The 18805-nt window shown below is 31.6% G+C and overlaps 2 protein-coding genes across 3 annotated transcripts; one reads left to right on the top strand and one right to left on the bottom strand.

Annotated features, from left to right (window-relative positions):
- Positions 1-1046: 1046 nt before the first annotated feature.
- Positions 1047-7067, top strand: LOC126666309 (uncharacterized). Its single transcript, XM_050359322.2, has 13 exons — positions 1047-1264; positions 2709-3017; positions 3240-3313; positions 3487-3646; positions 3963-3987; positions 4061-4150; positions 4623-4794; positions 4961-5034; positions 5753-5822; positions 5907-5978; positions 6057-6193; positions 6483-6556; positions 6772-7067. Exons 2-13 carry the CDS (start codon positions 2822-2824, stop codon positions 6828-6830), a joined length of 1203 nt encoding a protein of 400 aa, XP_050215279.1. The 5' UTR covers positions 1047-1264; positions 2709-2821; the 3' UTR covers positions 6831-7067.
- Positions 7068-7929: 862 nt separating this feature from the next.
- LOC126656371 (probable ADP-ribosylation factor GTPase-activating protein AGD14) lies at positions 7930-14712 on the bottom strand. Of its 2 annotated transcripts, none has more exons than XM_050350939.2 (14): positions 14608-14712; positions 13930-14043; positions 13082-13143; positions 12791-12878; positions 12622-12683; positions 12455-12545; positions 11853-12305; positions 10501-11094; positions 10259-10411; positions 10064-10171; positions 9874-9960; positions 8937-9111; positions 8808-8853; positions 7930-8514 (listed from the first exon to the last, which is right to left on the bottom strand). In XM_050350939.2, the coding sequence occupies exons 2-14, from the start codon at positions 14026-14028 to the stop codon at positions 8382-8384; spliced, it is 2151 nt and encodes a 716-aa protein (XP_050206896.1). In that variant the 5' UTR covers positions 14029-14043; positions 14608-14712; the 3' UTR covers positions 7930-8381. The 2 variants fall into 2 exon arrangements, with proteins under 2 accessions (XP_050206896.1, XP_050206887.1); XM_050350930.2 differs by lacking the exon at positions 14608-14712 and adding an exon at positions 14296-14523.
- Positions 14713-18805: the final 4093 nt, after the last annotated feature.

Genomic DNA, 18805 nt, shown 5'->3' with positions numbered 1-18805 from the left:
ATGAAAACAAGATGGCTGTATGCACTGAATCAATCTACTATTATAAAATAAATGACTTGGTAGTAACAAATCTAGCATGTGCACTATTATAATTTCGGAAAATAAATCATCAATATTTATCTTGACTTTCATATAGCAAAATGACATCTTCCTAAAAAAGAAGACATAAAATCGACCAACGCATTTCAAACTTAACGGATTATTAGGCAACTTCTAGGCTTACTTTATTTAGAAGGACTATTTTATTTATTTATAGAGATTTTAATACTTTTAGTCCGACTTTATATATTATTTATCATTTTAATTAGTTAAGATTTACAAAATAGAAAAATATTTTTAGTATTTCATTGATTGGATTTATAATTAATTTATGAATTAGAGACGAAATTAAAGTTTATAATATGTAGAGGCTTGATTTTGCAAAAAAAACTTGAAAGGACTAATTTTAAATACATATTGTATATAAACAAAAATGAAGTAATAATTAAAAAAAAATTAGGGAGGGGGTTCTTCCTCAGTCTTAAGGGCTGGATCGGCTCCTACGTGAATGTGATCTAAATATGAATTTTTTGATCGGAAAGAATTTCATCGAATACCTTTTTTGTTCCAATCTAATTGAATTTTCACACTATTTAAGAAAATCGATAAATTTATTTTTATCCTCATATTCTATTAAAGATACCACATTTAAATAAAAATCCATTTAAAACACATTCATTAAGAGAATAAAAATTAAAATGAAAATAAAAAATATGCAAATAGAAATTATTAATTAAAATGAAAGTCCAAAAGGAAAATTAGCGAATTAGGAATCGAGAAAGTAATAAAATAAATAAAAAATGAAAATAAAATAAAATAAACAGTAGAATTGTTTGAATGTATTAATCAGAATAAGAGAGTATAAATCAACTAATAATTCAAATCTGGTAATAAATTAATTTTTTATACTGAAAAAAGTTCTATATGTAAACAAAAACAGGAAGCTTACGGCGGGAGAAAAAGAAAGCAAATCAAATCACAAAAAATAAAAAAAAAACAACTGCTATCTATTTTCTTTCTTTATTTCTTTCACTTATAAGGAAGTGAAACAAAAAGTAAAAGAGTCAGAACAATGGAAACAGATTCCTGAAATACTCAATTTCTCTTCTTTGAATTCAATGCTGCAGAAAATTAACTCGAAACTATTGCAGATTTAAAATCTGTCGACAGTGAGAAACATATAATTTCCTAGCTTCGAAGATCATTTGTTCTTCAATTAATTAAGGTACGTGCATTATTATTACGATCATTTCTTGATATTTTTTTGTACTGTGTTTAAGTTTTCTTGATTTATGTTATTCATTTTGAGAGCTGTTTCTTGAATTATGATTCTCGTTTGCTTGAAATTGTTTCCGGATTCAAGAAATTAATCTTTCTGTTTTAGTTTCTTGATTGATTCAAGATTTTCCCGAGAAAAAATGAATGAGGTTGTTGTAGAACTGAAACAGAGAGGAGAATATAGTCGATAGCTAGATTGTACTTTCCTGCATTTTCTCAAGAAACAAACAAAACTTTCAAAATAAACTATTTGTTTTTTCTTTAAGAAAAGGAAATGAGAATGCTTGATTGATGGAGAACGTTTTTGCTTTTTCTGGAGCTTTCAACTCAACCTTCTCTTTTCTTTAAAACGAAAAGGAAAATTCAGAAATGAGTTAAAAGACAAAGCTGACCCCATTTCTCCAATAAATAGTAGAAACCTATTATCTGGTAGATGGGTAAAATGGTCCAGAAAAAAAGTTAATGAGAAGACTTGCAAGGTAAGAAGCAAGAGATTCGTTGCTCATATATAATTTTTCTTGCACGTATCCCAATGAGTATTTTGTTGATATTTGTTTGGAGAAAATTAGGGAAAACATAATCAAATGCTTAAAGTAAAAAAACTCTTAAACAAATTCTATCCAAGAACTACCCTGAGACTAGGGTAAATTTCAGTCGGATATCACGTCGGAAATAAATTTAAAAAACAAATAAAATTTGTAATGAATTCTGAACTAGAATAAAATAAAACCTGAACTGTCGAAAGTGAATAAAAAATTATGTTTATTTTCATTTACAAAAAGACTAGTTTTGCTCTCTATATTTATAATGCATTATCATAAAAAAAATAGATTTTCAATATCTTTTGCTTAATTTAACATTTTTATTTTCGTGCAATATAAATTATAAATTTTGAAAAGCCTTTAATCTGTTGATCAGTTTTGGTACGTAGCCGTGTGTACCACAGGTTAACTCGTGCACGCCAATCTTGTTAGGCTATTAAGTCAGGCCATTAAACTTATATTATATAGTTTTGGTTCAGAAAAAATAATAATTAGGAAGAAAAAGATTTCATCTTTCTGTTAAGGAATGTTTTTGGTGTGACTTTAGCTTAAGAAGAAATGAAGAATAGCCTATTTCTATGAGTTGGAAAGAATTTTTTTGTTAGGAGTATTGAATTTCAATGTCGTATCACATTATTTATAAGGCAACCTTTTGTATTATATTCTCCTAGAATATAATAAATTTATCGAATCCAACTTATCGAGTATATTTTTAGAAAAATTTCTGAAATTTTATTTTATTATTTCAACGTTTTTATTTCCGTACAATATAGCATACTAAATGTGAATCGGGTTATGATTCATTTGACATTTAGGCAACAATTGATAGAAATTTCCTTCTTGTGACAGAAATCTGACAGTATCCACTGGCATTGCAGATAAAAAAATGAAATATATTTAAGAATTGATAGTGTTTATGTAATGAAGAGTAGTTTTGGTAGTTGCAAGGAGAAGATAATTAAATGGAGAGTGGTACAACAACAAGTGTTATTCATAGGCATTCAGATGTAGTGAAGGATCCTTCATGGTTTAGCCAGTTTAAAAATGGGTGCAACCCTTGGATGGCTCGATATGTTTATGCATTGATCTTTCTCTCGGCTAACCTCCTGGCTTGGACTGCTCGAGACTATGGCCATGCTGCTTTATCAGAAATGGACCGTAAGTTTTTTTTTTCCCGATAAAGATTTATTTCACCCTTCCAAATCCATACAAACGATCATAAAATGTCGAGTGAATTTACAAATGAGTAGTAAAATAGACAGGTTTCGATCTTTTGTTCCGAGTTAGAGAGGTGAAAATAAACTTTTATTGTTCAGTTCAGATTTATGGTTTTCAATGGTAAATTTTATTTTTACTAAGATTGGAATTAATTGGATACAGGATTGAAAGTATGTGCTGGTAAATCTGACTGTTTAGGAGCTGAAGGTGTCCTACGAGTAAGCTTGGGATGCTTTGTATCCTTTGTTGCACGGAAACTTCTCTGTGTGTTCAATTTCAGCGTTTTGTTACAAAAATCCTTATAAAACTGTGGAATTTTAATTTTCACCCATTTCTCGTTTTCAGTCCGTAAAGTCAAATATTTCTTGCTAGGAATATAAAATTGTTTTATCCTTAATGTGGACTATAGGTATTTTTTATTATAATGTTTTTTTCAACGGTTGGTACCTCAAAGTTCCATGATCCAAGAGATTCATGGCATTCTGGATGGTGGGTTTCTAAAATTATCCTGTGGATTGCATTGACAGTCATGGCATTCCTTGTTCCTTCTGCATTTATTCGTCTTTATGGTTCGTTTAATTTTCTCATTTAATAATTCGAGACGATGATCATTTCGATCGATAAAGTAATGTTGCGGAATCAAATAGGTCCAATTTGATCAATCAAGTCCAAATAGAGTAATGGTTTTACATCGTGTCCAAATCGAGATAAAATAAAATAAAAAATTGAATTCATTTAACCTAAAACTTATGGATCTATTTGAGCTTAATAGATGAAATTGGACCTAATTGATCCTAACATATACATTTGCGGATCAAAATGACCCGTTTCTCTTTAAATTTCTCTTTTGTCAAATGTTGATGTGAATATTACCTCAATTTGCAGGAGAGATTTCTCATTTTGGTGCCGGGTAAAAATCATCTTTCATTTTTAAATTAAGTTTAATAAATTATTTATTTAACAATTCACAATTTTGTTTCCAGGGTGTTTCTCTTGATTCAGCTAATAAGTATAATTAGTTTCATTACATGGTTGAATGATTGTTGCCTAAAAGAAGAAAATGCAGAAAGATGGTAATAATTCTTCTCATTCTTAAGCTTATTGTTATGCAATATATCTAAACTAGTTTCATGAAGAAGTGTGCATTCAATTCAAGTCTAGCTGGACGGAAACTAAAATTTGAACTTTTTTCTAAAATCAAATCAAACAAAATTTATAAAATTTAATATGTTATAGTGAACCAACCAATTTATTTAGTTTTTTTGGTTCAATTTCGTTTTCAGTTTGATTTTTAGATCTCATTTTGTTTATTTGGTTTAGTTTCGCCAAAAGTACACCGAAATTTTTAAATTTTTATATCATATCAAATTAAAAAAACAAATTCTTTTTATAATAAAATATAGAACAAAACTGAATTTATAGTTTCCATTTGATTATTCAATAAATTTAATTACTTTAATTTATAGTAAAAAATTGGTGTACATAAGAATTTTCGATTGTATATCATGAGAAATAATGTAGAAAATGAATTTGGATTTTATGCAGCCAAATGCATGCAATGCTAATTGCAACAATTTCATATGTTGTGTGCATAGTGGGGATTATCTTGATGTACATTTGGTACACACCACAACCATCTTGTTTTCTGAACATTTTCTTCATTACTTGGACACTTGTACTTCTACAATTAATGACAAGTGTCTCTCTTCATCCAAAAGTAAGTCTCCATCTTCACTTTATTTTGAATTTTTTTTAATGTAAACTATAGTCACGTAACGTGATTTAATGTGCTTATTATTCATTAGATATCACAATAATATTTTAATTGAATATTGTCTTGCACATTAGCACTTTTAATTGTCCTCGCCTAAATTAAATAACAGGTTAATGCTGGCTTCTTGACTCCGGGGTTGATGGGACTTTATGTGGTCTTTCTTTGTTGGTGTGCCATTAGAAGGCATGTTTCCTCATCTCCTTTACATGTACTATGCATTATGCAGTATAAAAATAAAAATATTATAATTTGAAACACCAAAATATATGACGGTGAAGTGATAAATATAAAAATATATAATAATATAGAGTTATTAGGGTTGTGTGATATTAAAATAAAATAAAATGTTGAAATATAAATTTAGAAAAATTTATGTTATGTTGTACGGGAAAAAAGTTAAAACGGTAAATCTCTAAACAAGAATTGATAAAATAGTGATTTTTATAAAAATATGCTATATATAATGTTTTTGAAAGTCAAAATTGTATTCGTGAAATGTAGTGCAATACAATGTTTCGTACAACATAGTTATACTGATAACCACTAACTTAAGAATTCGACCGGCCGATTGAATTGGGAATTGGCCACTTGTCTGGTCCAAAAAATATAAAATGTCAAAAATTCAGTCCAACTAGGTTGGAGTTCCAAGTGAACAGATCAAAAAGGCGGTTGAACCAGATATAGAGAATTAACAACGGACTAATAGACGCCAAAACAGTAGTATATAACTACATATTATGGTGTCCATATCAATAGTTTTTTATCAGAAAATTGTCTGGTGCTTCAGGTTGTAAAAGAATTGGTAGTTTGCACCTTTGATATTGCTAAAAATCCTGAAATTCTCCAACGAGGAAGTTGTTTATGGAATCTAAATCCTGCACCATATTTTCATTGTTTGCAGTGAACCGGCAGGCGAAAGCTGCAACAGGAAAGCTGAAGCTTCACATAGAACAGATTGGCTTACCATTATAGTAATCACATAATCCTATATCTAATAATTTAATCACTCTATTCATATCCAAATATTGAAATTAAAAATCTGATTTTGTTGACAGAGCTTTGTGATTGCACTGCTTACAATTGTTATTGCCACATTTTCTACTGGAATTGACTCACAATGCTTTCAGGTTCGCTTCTCTATCCTCTCAAACTTGAAAAGAAACAGCAAAAATGAAAATAAAGATAACATGTGTGACAATGTGCAGTTTAGGAAGAGTGAAAAAGAAGCAGCAGAGGATGAAGTTCCATATGGTTATGGCTTCTTCCACTTTGTTTTTGCTACAGGAGCTATGTATTTTGCTATGCTATTGATTGGCTGGAACACCCATCATTCCATTAAGAAGTATGCTCACATTACCCAAACAGCCCTTTTCCTTCAATTTTTTTATCAGGGTAGATTGATTTTTTTTTTAATACGGTTTAGAAGCCTCTAATGATTGAAAGTCTAAAGTTTGATTTTATCATGACTAATTAAATATTTGAACGCGAGATAGAATACGTTTGCGTGATTGTTCTCACTATAGACTTAACCGGGATTTGTGTGCGAGGATAAATTTATAGTCGGAATTTCGGCGACTGTTTATATTTTTTGGTGGATTAATAATTGACAGAAGTAATCTTACTTTCTGAAGGTGGACGATCGATGTGGGTTGGACCAGCACATGGGTCAGAGTAGTTAATGAATGGTTGGCAGTTTGTGTATACTGTAAGTACTCTCCAAAAGTAAACTATTGAATGAGGCGTTGGTGTGCATGAAATTCAAATCTAATCGAACTGAGTTAAAATTTTATTTTTAGACGGCCAAAAAACAGAATGAAGTTATCAGTTCGGTTATTCAATTTGGTTTGATTTTTATCGCACTCATGTAAGTAACAATTCTTGCAATCCTAATGGGGCAAAAAAACAAAAAAACTTTGGCAGTGTGGATGCTGGCGGCTCCAATAATCCTGAAGTACAGACAAAATGCACAATCCACTTGAGACATTATGATGTAAAGTGTTGAATGAATGTTGTGATAGATTCTTCTTCTATCAAATTGTTGTGCATAAGATGATCAAAACAGTTGCAGACACAAAGACAATGCAGAAGGACTCGAGAAGACATACATTGTACACATGTACTGTTATTCATTCTTTTGATGATGTAATCTACTCCTTTGACTGAACACAAAGCCAACAAAAAGAAAGAATATGAAGATACAATACAATTAAATTTAATTTGGAGTGCAAATTTATTATTGTATATATATGACAAAGAAAGTTGACACGGGATGTCACTGTTTTACAACAAAAATTAACCTAAACAAATGTTAATCAACTTTTCTGAATTTTTTTTCTTTTACCATCGGTTAGAAAAATGTTGTTCAACTCTAGTGTGTTTATTCCCTAAACAGTTGCGCCACCTCATTTTTACAATAAGTCAATGAACATTTGCAATATTTTTTTTTTAATTATTATTTAATTTTGCCAGTGCTCTCGTAGCGCAGAGGTCTGTTCGAGTCTCACTCCCCCTTCCCTAATTATCAAAAAAAATTATTATTTAATTTTTTTACCATTCAATTTTCTATATTGTTTGTTGCACGAATTACATGGTGCGTTATATAATTTTCTTATACCAATTAAATTATGTTCTCAAAAAGTACATCTTGATGTAAGGATATTGTATTTATCCCGAGTGTACATACATGATCCGTTGATAATTCAAAAAAAAAAATCAAATGCTATTTTAATAGATGTAAAAAATGTTCAGAATATAATCATCTATGCATTTTGTTTCTTTTTTCCAATTTTAACGCACGGCATAAAAATGCCTGTTCTTGCATATTATCCTTTATCTTGCAATGACAAATAACAAAATGAGCCACTGAAATTTTTTATAATCACAAAAAGTCGCATCGGCTTTCAGAAAATATTACTTCAGGATTCAGAAGTTGGCGTCTAAAAATTGCAAATTTTTCTTTCCACAAGAAAAACACACAGTTCCTCTGAAATTTCAGTCACATTAGAATCTTCAAAATGCATCTTTAAGCTGAAATGTCTACATTCCTAAAGGATAAAATGATAGGAACGCAAAAACAACTGTCAGAGAAAAATAATCTTAATAATCAACAATATATGCATACAAACTAACTTTTCACAGACTCGAACGCCTCGCCAAAACATGAAGAATTTTCAATATCATACATGAAGAAGATGGTAAAATAATGACTTCTAAGAGAAGCAGGCAACACATAAAAATGATAAAATACAAACGCCAATAGACATTATAGGCACATTAGAAAAAATATATAAAATTAAAACCTAAATCCCCCAGTGAAGATGTCCTACTCTTCTTAATCGTACTCTCTTGCTCTCTCCAAATAATTCAGGGCTAATATGGACAAATTGACCTTTCAACTAGGCAAACATCGGTCATTTGGCTGGAAGACTCGACAGATATTAAGAATCAAAACTTTTCACCCAGCTATTTGGAGGAAGCAACAAGTTGATGCTTTCAATGAAATAAGAACACGGGTTTACTTACGATTGAGCTCAGCCAAAAGGGTTCCCTCCGATAGAAGAGAATGGCGAAGGGGCTGCAGGAGCTGAGAATTTACCGGCTAACTGTTGATCCATATTTACGGTACCATAAGCAGCTCTGTCAGTACCAAAGGTTCCTTGGGGGCTGGAAAAATGGAAATAAAATTAATAATTGTTAAATAAACCAAAATAACTTCAAACCTCGTGAAATTTCAAAAACAATTACGAAATGACCAACTATAAATAACTAAACTTTGACCCATTACGTGATCCGAAGTTTTAAATGACCGGAGTTAACAAAATTCGAACATTTTTGATTCTTTAATAAAGCCTAGATAAACAAGCAACATTTTGCTACGTGTCTTTTTGGGCATGACGGAATATGACTGTAAGCTATTATTGAAATATGGAATAATGGAACACACAGAAGGAACTTACCCAGAAAGTGCCATGCTACTTGGCATTTGCTGTCCCATATATGTTCCTGCAACATGAAATCAAAATTAATCCATTGCAAGATGTTAATGATGAAGAAAAACAAAAGAATAACATAAGGTAAGACTTTACTTGGGGGTATAGCTGACACATAAGACGGTTGCTGAGGAGGCAACGCTGATTGATAAGGTAATGAGTGGGACGGCGTCCACACTGATGATTGACCACCAAGACCAGAGTTATGCTGTAAGCCATAAGATGTTGGCATGTTTGGGAGAGCCCCTTGCAAAGACGCCATTGTAGGAAACTGTATCACAAGGAATACAATTTGTAAGGCTCGAGATAGAATAAATTGATGCAATTTCTATTAACTACAACCGCCAAAATTTGTGTGCTCATATCATTATCAGTAAGTATATAAAATAAAAGGTCAGACAAAGCACTCTTCTCATCTAACAATTTTGCCACATTTGATCACATTGAAGTATTAAACTTTCATGTTTACAGAAGGCCTAATTACTTAAAAAACTCCCACCTTGTAATATTTTTTCGTTTATACCATGACCTAGGAAAAAGTTCATTTGTACCCTTTTTTTGATTTTTCATTTTCAACTCTACCCTAAAGCACTAAATTGAACTTTTTTTATTTAGAAAAAGCTTAAAATAATCGTTCATTAATTTAACTTATTTGTATTTTTTCAAATAAAAAAAAGATGATATAACCCTTCTATTTAATTATTTTTAATGTTTTCATCCTTTAATTAATTAAATTGCCAAAAAATAAAATTTTGGGGTACAATTGAAAACGAAAAATCAAAAAAAGGGTACAAATGAACTTTTTCCTAGGTCAGGGTATAAACGAAAAATTGTTTCAAGGTGGGGGTTTTTTTAAGTAATTAGGCCTTTACAGAATCATATACTACTGCTTATTTCCCTTTTCACATTTATGTCTACATTCCAACTCATGCAGCACGAAATCATCATATAATTTCATCAGAAGAAAATCATAAACAAGACTAAAAAAGAAAGCTGGTGATATGCTTAAAAATCAAACAAATTAATCACATACAGTTTGGACTTGCGCCGGGGATGGCTCATTGAGATCAAAAGGATTCATCGATTTGGAAGGCTGGATGGAAGTTGGCATTGGCATGGGCTGCAATATCATGGTTTAGAATTGCAAGTAATTTAACTAAAAATGCAGCAAGCGGAGCAGTAAGATAGACAAAATTCATTATAGATTGATTTGACAACCATACCACTGGAGCATTGATATATTGCATGGAAAACCCCACACCACGGGGCGGACCAGTTTGCCACCCATGAACTGGTGCATGAAAAGATGAATAGGTTGCTGTGAAAAGATCCTGTCGAAAATCCAAGGGAGCTTAAGAACTAAGAAGCATTCATTATCATACATATACCTTTAAATACATAAAAGATAATACCCATACCGCAGGCAGTTCTTGTCTTCCACTTGATTTTACATCTATGGCTGGAGGCTGTGATGCAGAACCCGGGGCAGGTGCTGAGACCCCATGAGGGGCTCCAGCGGTTTGTGTATTCAAGTTTGTGGGCACATTAGAGGCCACTGACAAATTCCATGGCTGCCAAAAAGTCCCCAAAAGCAACGAGATAAGCAAACACGGCATCATTTTCATTGCTATAATGCCAAATTTCAAAAAAACCATTGTACCTGATTGCCTAATGCACCATTGAATGGAGGGGTAAATTGTTGATTGGTAGGCTGACCACTGGAAGCTGGAAACTGAAAAGGTTGTTGATGCTGCACGCTAGGCCATGGCCCACCATTGACAGGAACTGGAGGTGCCAATCCAGGGGCCACAGTTGAAACACCAACAGGGTGAAATGTTGGCAAGCTATTAATTGTATTCACTACAGAAGCATTTGTATCAAGGGGGAATACAGGTGCATTTCCGGCCGACATAACTGGTGCAGCAGGTGCAGCTCCTGGTCCAGCTGCATGACTGGGTGTAGAAGCTGGAACTGACAATTGTGAGAGAACAGAGTCCAGGGAATTGGCATGTGGAGAAGTTTGGCTCACCTTCACATCAGGGTTAAAATCAAAAGAAGCCCAATTATTGTCATTAGTTGCACTAGCTGGTTGTGCAATCGAGTGGGATGCAGTTGTTTGTTGTGCTTGAGGCACTGTGCTAGTAACAGGTGGTTCAGGATCAGCATCAAAATCAATTAAGCTTACAGCATTCTCCAATTTGACTTCTGGCGGATTACTATTTGTAGATCCCAAGCTACTAGAAGAAGCAGTTCTCTGCAATCAAATGCCACAAAACTTTGAGACTAGAGAATGGGAGAGAAAACAAAAGATTGAAAAAGCTGCTCACATCTAAACAAAATTTCACATCGCTAATGCAAAGCAAAGTACTGTTTACCACTGCAAGTAGTAAAGTTATTTCTTGACTTCTATGACAATTGAATTCGCTAGTTTCTCAAACTACAGGGGACCATTATCCAGTTATAACAAATTACTAAATCTATTAATCAAACAAGTGCATTTCAATCAACAGAGTTCAGTATAGAGTCTGAAAATATCCGGTATAAATTCATTTTGGTTTTAGAAATTTAACACTGAAAACACTGAAGAAAAGCTTCCCAAACTTTTCAAATCCTCCATTCTGCTCCAGCCTACCTTCATTGCTATAGGCACCGATGAGCAACTCAACCCAAAATTATTTACATCACTGTTTTGCCAACACTGCGGCTTCTCCATTATTTATTTTTTCAAATGAACTGATTTTATGTTGTCTCCTGATTTAAATTAAAGCATGCAGAGCATAATTGCCTGATGAATGAAGACGGATGAAACAAACAAGACCGTGGATCACTATACCAAAACATATCCATGTCAAGATTCACATGATATAGAAAAAAACTAAAGAAATTCAAAATGTCAGTGGTAACCTCTAAAAAATAAACTATGCATTCAATAGTAGCAGCATGCGATAATAGAGTATTAAATGGCACCAAAAGAAAAATCATATACGCAACTGAACAAAACAGAAGCTGTACCTGTGTCTGTGAAAATCCATCAGCAGCCCTTATATTGGCTTTGGGAGGTTCACCAATACGAAGAGGCACTATGTTATCCCCTAAAATTTCTCTAACAGGCCGCACAACAGGTGGACTAGAGGATTCTGGATCTTTCAGCCGCTCAGGTGACCTGCTTTCTAGCTTAGATTCTCCATCAGAGGCTCTATGGTCATCAGCTTTCCTTCCATTTGCAAATCTATCCTCCCGACGCCAATCGTTGACTACCTCTGGACGAGCAGGACTTCTCCGATGATCATTATACTGTCTACTTTCTTGATCATATCCAGGGCTTCTTCTTTCATCATAACCATGTCTGGAATTCCTGTCATCGCTTCTTCCACCAGGACTAGACATTTCACTATGACGACGTTCATACGTATCCTCATACGGTGGACTTCGAGACCCTCCTCGGTACGAGTCATCTTTGTCTCCCTGCATTAAGTTCGTCATTCGGAAGATGAACAAATTTCTAATTGAGATTTTACATAATCCCAAAAAACTTGCCATTCAAATTTCAGAAACATCATGCATTGAAAGTTAATCGCAGGAAAACATAGAACAAGAGAAATTGATTATCTCACCAGCTTAGGAGGCTTTCCATAGTTCTTATCTCCACTGTATCTTCTATCCACATAAACATGCTTAATAAAGTCCCTAAGGCGATCAACTTTACTGGTGGGAAAAGTATGAATCAGAATGCTATCATTATTAAAATGAAATAAGAAAGAAGACATAGATGAGTGACAACCTGCTATCAGGGGCAGACTGACGTTGTGGATCCCATTCTTTAAGATAGATTTCTCTTGCATGCTGCGATTAAGATTTAGAAGTCAGTTGACTGTGAAAGCAGAATAGACAACTCAAAATAATACACTGGGCAGATATCTAACCCCCTGCAAGAGGAGTAGGTTGCATACCTTATTTCCTCCTTCTTGAAGAGCAGTAACTTCTTGTGTAGTAAATTTAGCCATTGATATTGATTTTACTCTGTGTGTGAACTCGCGACTAGATATAATTTCAAAAGGTTAAAGTCAGTGCAAGAAATTTTATATCCCTCCCTCTCTATACACACACACACACACACATCAATACCCGTACATATCCACACATGCACAGAATAAGTAGTTTCTCAATCAAAAAACTGAAAAAGACAACATAGCCGTGCAAGAGAAAGAGACAGGCTACTGATTAGATGCATTAACACTTACTGTATTCCACTACAGGGGGTGCAAACAAATGTCCAGAAATTTGTACATACGTATTGGGGGCCCTGCTCAAACAAAAATAAATTAACATTACATGAACATATTCAACAACGCTATCTTTCTATAGCAACATGGTAGTGCATGCAATTAAACTATAATGACACTGGTATATCAAACAATATGTTCTACTTATTAGCAACCACCGGATGAGAAAAGAAAGTAAACAAAAACAAAAATTATTTGATATGGTTGGTGCAAAAATTTGTGCCTAGTATGTGCATCATAAATGTGGACAAACTAATCGCAATTTCTTTGGAGTATATATATACGTAAGCAAAAACGATTTAGTAACTGTGTCATTCATAGCAAAACCGTGATCTAGTAAAACATTTAAAGAAAAAACCTTGATTTGGTCTAGTGTTACTGAAAAATCATATGCAAGACCTCAACCTCCAAGAATCTTTAATGGTCCAGTCTCCAATATTAAGGAATGAACAATTGTCTTACAAATGGTTCTAGAATGTTAGCTAAAGAACAGTATGTATAAAAGAAAACACGCTGATGCCTTTCTTCCAAGGCCACAATGAAATCAGTAAAGCAATCATAAATCTTGTTTCTTCATTAGATAACATGAGATACTCTATCACTTTTCCAGTTTTCATAGTTAGATTCCAGCGATTTATTGTAAACACAACAAAACTAACTACGACGCCTATTAATTAAGATTCTCATAATAGAAGTGCATTAGCATAATTCTAAGTTTGTTACAATGCAATTATGCAATGAGTGTATAATGTATTTGGCTCTAATAACACTAACACCATATAAACAGCAAGTAAACTGAAGTATACCAGACTGTTACAATTAATGCATCGACGATTCTCTGGAAGCTTCAAAAGTCCTCTAATTATCCGTTCATTTTTCTCATCTTCCCTCACTCGATTCGCCATTTCCGCTGCTCAAGACTAAATCACATCAACAAAACAAAACACATAGTTACTTCAATTGATCTTAAACTCATAAAATTCACCGTATTAAGACCTATCAATATTCACACACAAAATTTTACAACAGTAACTAAGTCATCAGCCGCCAACAAATGGAAACATAATTCAACAATCTAAAACGACGGATCTGAGAAATCAAAACTAGCAATCAAAAAATTGAAAAAAAAGCTCAACATCAGCCAGTTCAGAATCCAAAAAGTTAAAACTAACCTGAATTTCGATAAAGACTGTTAAAAAAAATGCTTTAATTTGAAAATAAATAGAGATCCAGCAGTAACACAGTGTTCAGTTACAGTATGTTGAATTTACGTACAGAACAGAGAGAAAAAAAGTAGAAATTGCAGAGAGATCAAAGAGGAAAAAAAAACGGTAACTAAGAAGAAAGTTTTTTTTTGGTAACAGCTAAGAAGAGCTAACTAAAGTCTTGCTTTTCCCAAAAATGTAGCCAGAGAGTAATTAATTAATTAAATTAAAAAGAAGAGATATTATTATGATGTTCTCGGACACAGAGGAGAGCTGTACCCTGGCTGTCCCTACAAGCATGCGATGCGGATGCTATTGCTAAATGAGTGGGCTCTGTGATGCTCTTTGATCTTTTTCTTGACGGTTTTGGCTGCGTTTTGGTTTAAAATTACAGTCGCCGAAGACTAGTCTAAGGTCATACACGGCGACTGCAACTCTGATTTTATTCTTTATGGGATAATTAGGCAATTAATTCAAACAATTATCTGATTAATTACTGCTCATTTAAATTTTTTTATTTAATCACCATTATTATTAATCAGATATATATGAATTTTTATTTATCTTTTTGATAATTAGAGAGAGGGAGCGCTTGTGGAAAAAACTGAACCCACGACCTTGAAGTTTATTGTCCAACGCTTATACCGTTTGAATTACTTCTCATTATTTAGATGAAATATTTGGTTTATCCTATATTTTGTTTTTAGATTTTAAATGTTTTAAGTTTTTAACTAATACTAAGAAGAGGATAGGAGAAAGAAAAAATAACATGTGAATTATGAATTGGACTAGAGAGAGAAAATATTTTTAGAGAGAGAAAGTTTGATTTTGATCGGTTTCGAGTGCAGAAGACGGTGGTTCTCGGCTTCTAGCCGGAAATCATCGTCTCTTAGCTCGTTTCTTGTTTTGTTTTCCTTGTTTTTGAATAAATTGCTCTGTTTTTGAGAGCTTTGTGTGATTTTCATGTGTTTTGTTCGATATATAGTCTGTATTTTTTAGATCCTTGGATCGTTCAAGATTTTTTAGCTGTTTGTTCAAGTTTCAGATTTAAGTTTTTGAAGATTCAAGCTTTTTATATTGTTTGAGGTATATTAGTAACGGAACAAGAGATGAATAGAGGTTCTGAAGGTACAATTGGTGTTAGGAAATTTTCAACACTTGAATTCTTCCTGGATACTTAACACCTGCAAGATTTGTGTCTTTAAATTTATGTTGTTGTTTCATTTCTTTTCGTGAATCAATTATAGCGTTTCAGTTTGTTTTTTAATTTTTTATAATTTAATTTACGATGTACTTTAACGATTTAGGTTGTAATCCGTTTTTTTTTTCAAAGCTATGAATTAGATAGATAGGATCAAGTTTACAAATTGATGAAAGTCATATTAACAAAATCTAACCATATGAACTTTCAAAATGCAAACCAAAGACAAAATTAAAAATACATATGAAGCTTATAGAAAACAAGCAAAAAATAATCGAAAAAACATAATCGAAGCCGGAATCCGTTTATTGTTTTAATATATTATCTTTTGACCCAAAAAATTATGAATTGGAGTTTTTTATCATTCATCACTCCACTTATATGTCATAATTTTATTTTATTTTGCATAAACAATTTGTAATAAAAAAAAGTACGATAATAATTTAGAGAAGCTAAATGTTGTTTATGATTCTAATTATAAATTTATTGTCCAAGCAAGAATAATTTTAAGGTTTAATTCCTAAAAAAAAACCCACCTTACACTTTTTTTTCGTTTATACTCTGACCTTATAAAAACACCATTTGTACTCAATTTTGAGTTTTTATGTTTCATCCCTAACCAAAAGCATTAAATTGTACTCTTTTCATTTGAAAGAGTTTAAAACATACTTTTTTCTATTTTAAAAAATATAAATAAATCCTTAAACTTAAAAAATAATCAAATACATCCAAATAATTAATTAATTTTTTTAATTTTATAAAATAAGAAAATAATTAAAATAATTATTATTATTTTTAATTCTTTTGTCGAAAATATTTTTAAAAAAAATTAAAAAAATTAAAAAAAATTCGGAAATACTTTTGAAAAAAATTAAAAAAATTATTATTATTTTTAATTTTTTTGAAGAAGATGGTATTTTTGTACTATTAATAACATTAATATCTAATTAGTATATAAGTTAAAAATGAAGGATTATTTTAAACTTTTTCTCAAATAAAAAGAGTACAATTTAATGCTTTTGGGTAGAGATGAAACAGAAAAACTCAAAATTGGGTACAAATGATGTTTTTACAAAATCAGGGTATAAACGAAAAAAAATACAAGGTGGGTTTTTTTTAGAGAATTAAGCCTAATTTTAATAATAACGCAACAACCTATTTGTAAACCCATGCATATGTGGTCCCATAAATCCTTAAGTATATGATAATTTATGAACCCATAGCACCGGTTGTTAGAGGCCACCATGGCTTAACCGCGGCCATAGCGACACCCAGAACTGCCATGCCATGACTAATCAATATTTATCAATTAGTGATTCACTAATTTTACTGGGCTCGAATTGAGAGAGAAAAATTAAATCAGTTCGGAATAAAAATGAGTATTTACACCTTTAATGTCTCACCGATTTGAATCTAGAGGGTGGGCTCTGATTGATCAGAAAATAAATTATAATTGAGAGAGAGAAAACAAATTAGTTAAAATGCGGAGATGAGACTGAGTATTTATACCTTTGCATAGCATATATATTTAATATATAATTAGAGATGTGGATAATCAAATACAAATTATATTATATATATATATATATATATATATATATATATATATATATATATATATATATATATATATATATATATATATATATAACACATAAAAAAAATATTTATCTCTATTTTAATAGTAGTTAGACATGCTCACCGGATGGGCTCAAGTCGGGCTGAGACGGGCTTGGCGGGTTTATTAATTTTTATGTAAGACCAGCCTAACCCGAACCAGGTCCAGATTTCATGTTTTCTACCTGAACCTGACCTTTATACTTTATAAATGCAGGCTCGGGCCGGAATTTATCAGACTTACATGAGGATTGTGAAATAAATAAAAGCTCGAACTGTTTATAAAATAACGGATTTTTTTGGCTTAGATTTATGCTGGACTTGAAACAAAAAATTAGTGTTCAATTTCAGCCTTAAATGGATGGGCTTGGACGGGCGGACCGGATATCCAGACCAATGAATAAGTCTAGTGACGGTAGAGATATTATACGATCATTTTTTGTGATAAGGCCATTAAAAATTACTTGAAAGTGATACTGAATGAAACGACTAAACTAAATGCGCTAAACAAAACTGTACTTATATATTAACACATAGATTTTCTTGCCATTCATGACAAATTGTATGGAAGAATTTTTTTAACTAGTAAAGGATAAAATTGCCAAAATACTGTTACTTGTACAATGATTTTTGTTCAGTTGTAATAATAGATAATAGATTTGGCCGAATGTGTCATTTTGAACACTAATTATTAAAATATGTGAATCCATATAGTAAAATTTAGTCGATTGCTTATATCTTAAAAATCCTAAAAACAACATTAATATATAACAATCCCTTCTATTTATCAGCTTTTATTGTTTGTAAAATCCGTGTGGTATATTAATTCGTCTTCTATGAACAATATGTTGTTTAATGTTGACAATATATATCCTGAAAATAATTTATATATTGATTATATAATGTTTAATGCTATCAATTATCAGTTTAAATAAACATACTTAGCTACATCACGTACAATTTGTCTTATCACAGTTATATTTCATTTGTATTTTATTTGAAATTACACCCTATTAAAACAGAATACTAATTCAATTATTTATTATTCATAAATATTATTGAAGATCATTATTCCCCCTCCCACTTATATAGTTGTTATAGATGTAATTAAAAATGTGGATAATCGAATATAAATAGATTAACCAAATAAAATATTGCATATATACATTTAATCTAACACATAAAAGATATTTATCTTTATTATAATGGTAGTAAGACCTGTTCATGGGATGGGCTCGCGTTGGGCCCTAGCCGGTTTTAGCAGGCTTTACTAGTTTTTTCATAGGGACGATGACAAAAGTACCTAAAATTTTAAAAATATTTACAAAAATACCTGTAAACTTTTTTTATTTACAAAAATACGACTGATTTAAAATTAATTACAAAAGTATCAAAAAATGAAAATTAATTACAAAAGTACGATTTGTATAATGTCGGTATAATTATGGTATAATTTTGGAATATTAAAACTATAAATCAGATAATTTAAAAATAATATTTGGTTTATTATTGGTATAATTTCAGTATATTTTTGGTATATTGATTATAAATTTTTATATATATTTTCTAGTTGATAACATGTATTTTTTTTATGTGTATTTTTCACTATAGTTGGTAATGAATTAGAGAATTTGTATACTCTTGGTATACTGATGGTAT

The sequence above is a fragment of the Mercurialis annua genome, linkage group LG1-X (genome assembly GCF_937616625.2).
Source record: "Mercurialis annua linkage group LG1-X, ddMerAnnu1.2, whole genome shotgun sequence".
NCBI lineage: Eukaryota > Viridiplantae > Streptophyta > Magnoliopsida > Malpighiales > Euphorbiaceae > Mercurialis > Mercurialis annua.
Note: the sequence above shows the minus strand (reverse complement) of the source record. Positions and strands in the feature narration are given on the sequence as shown.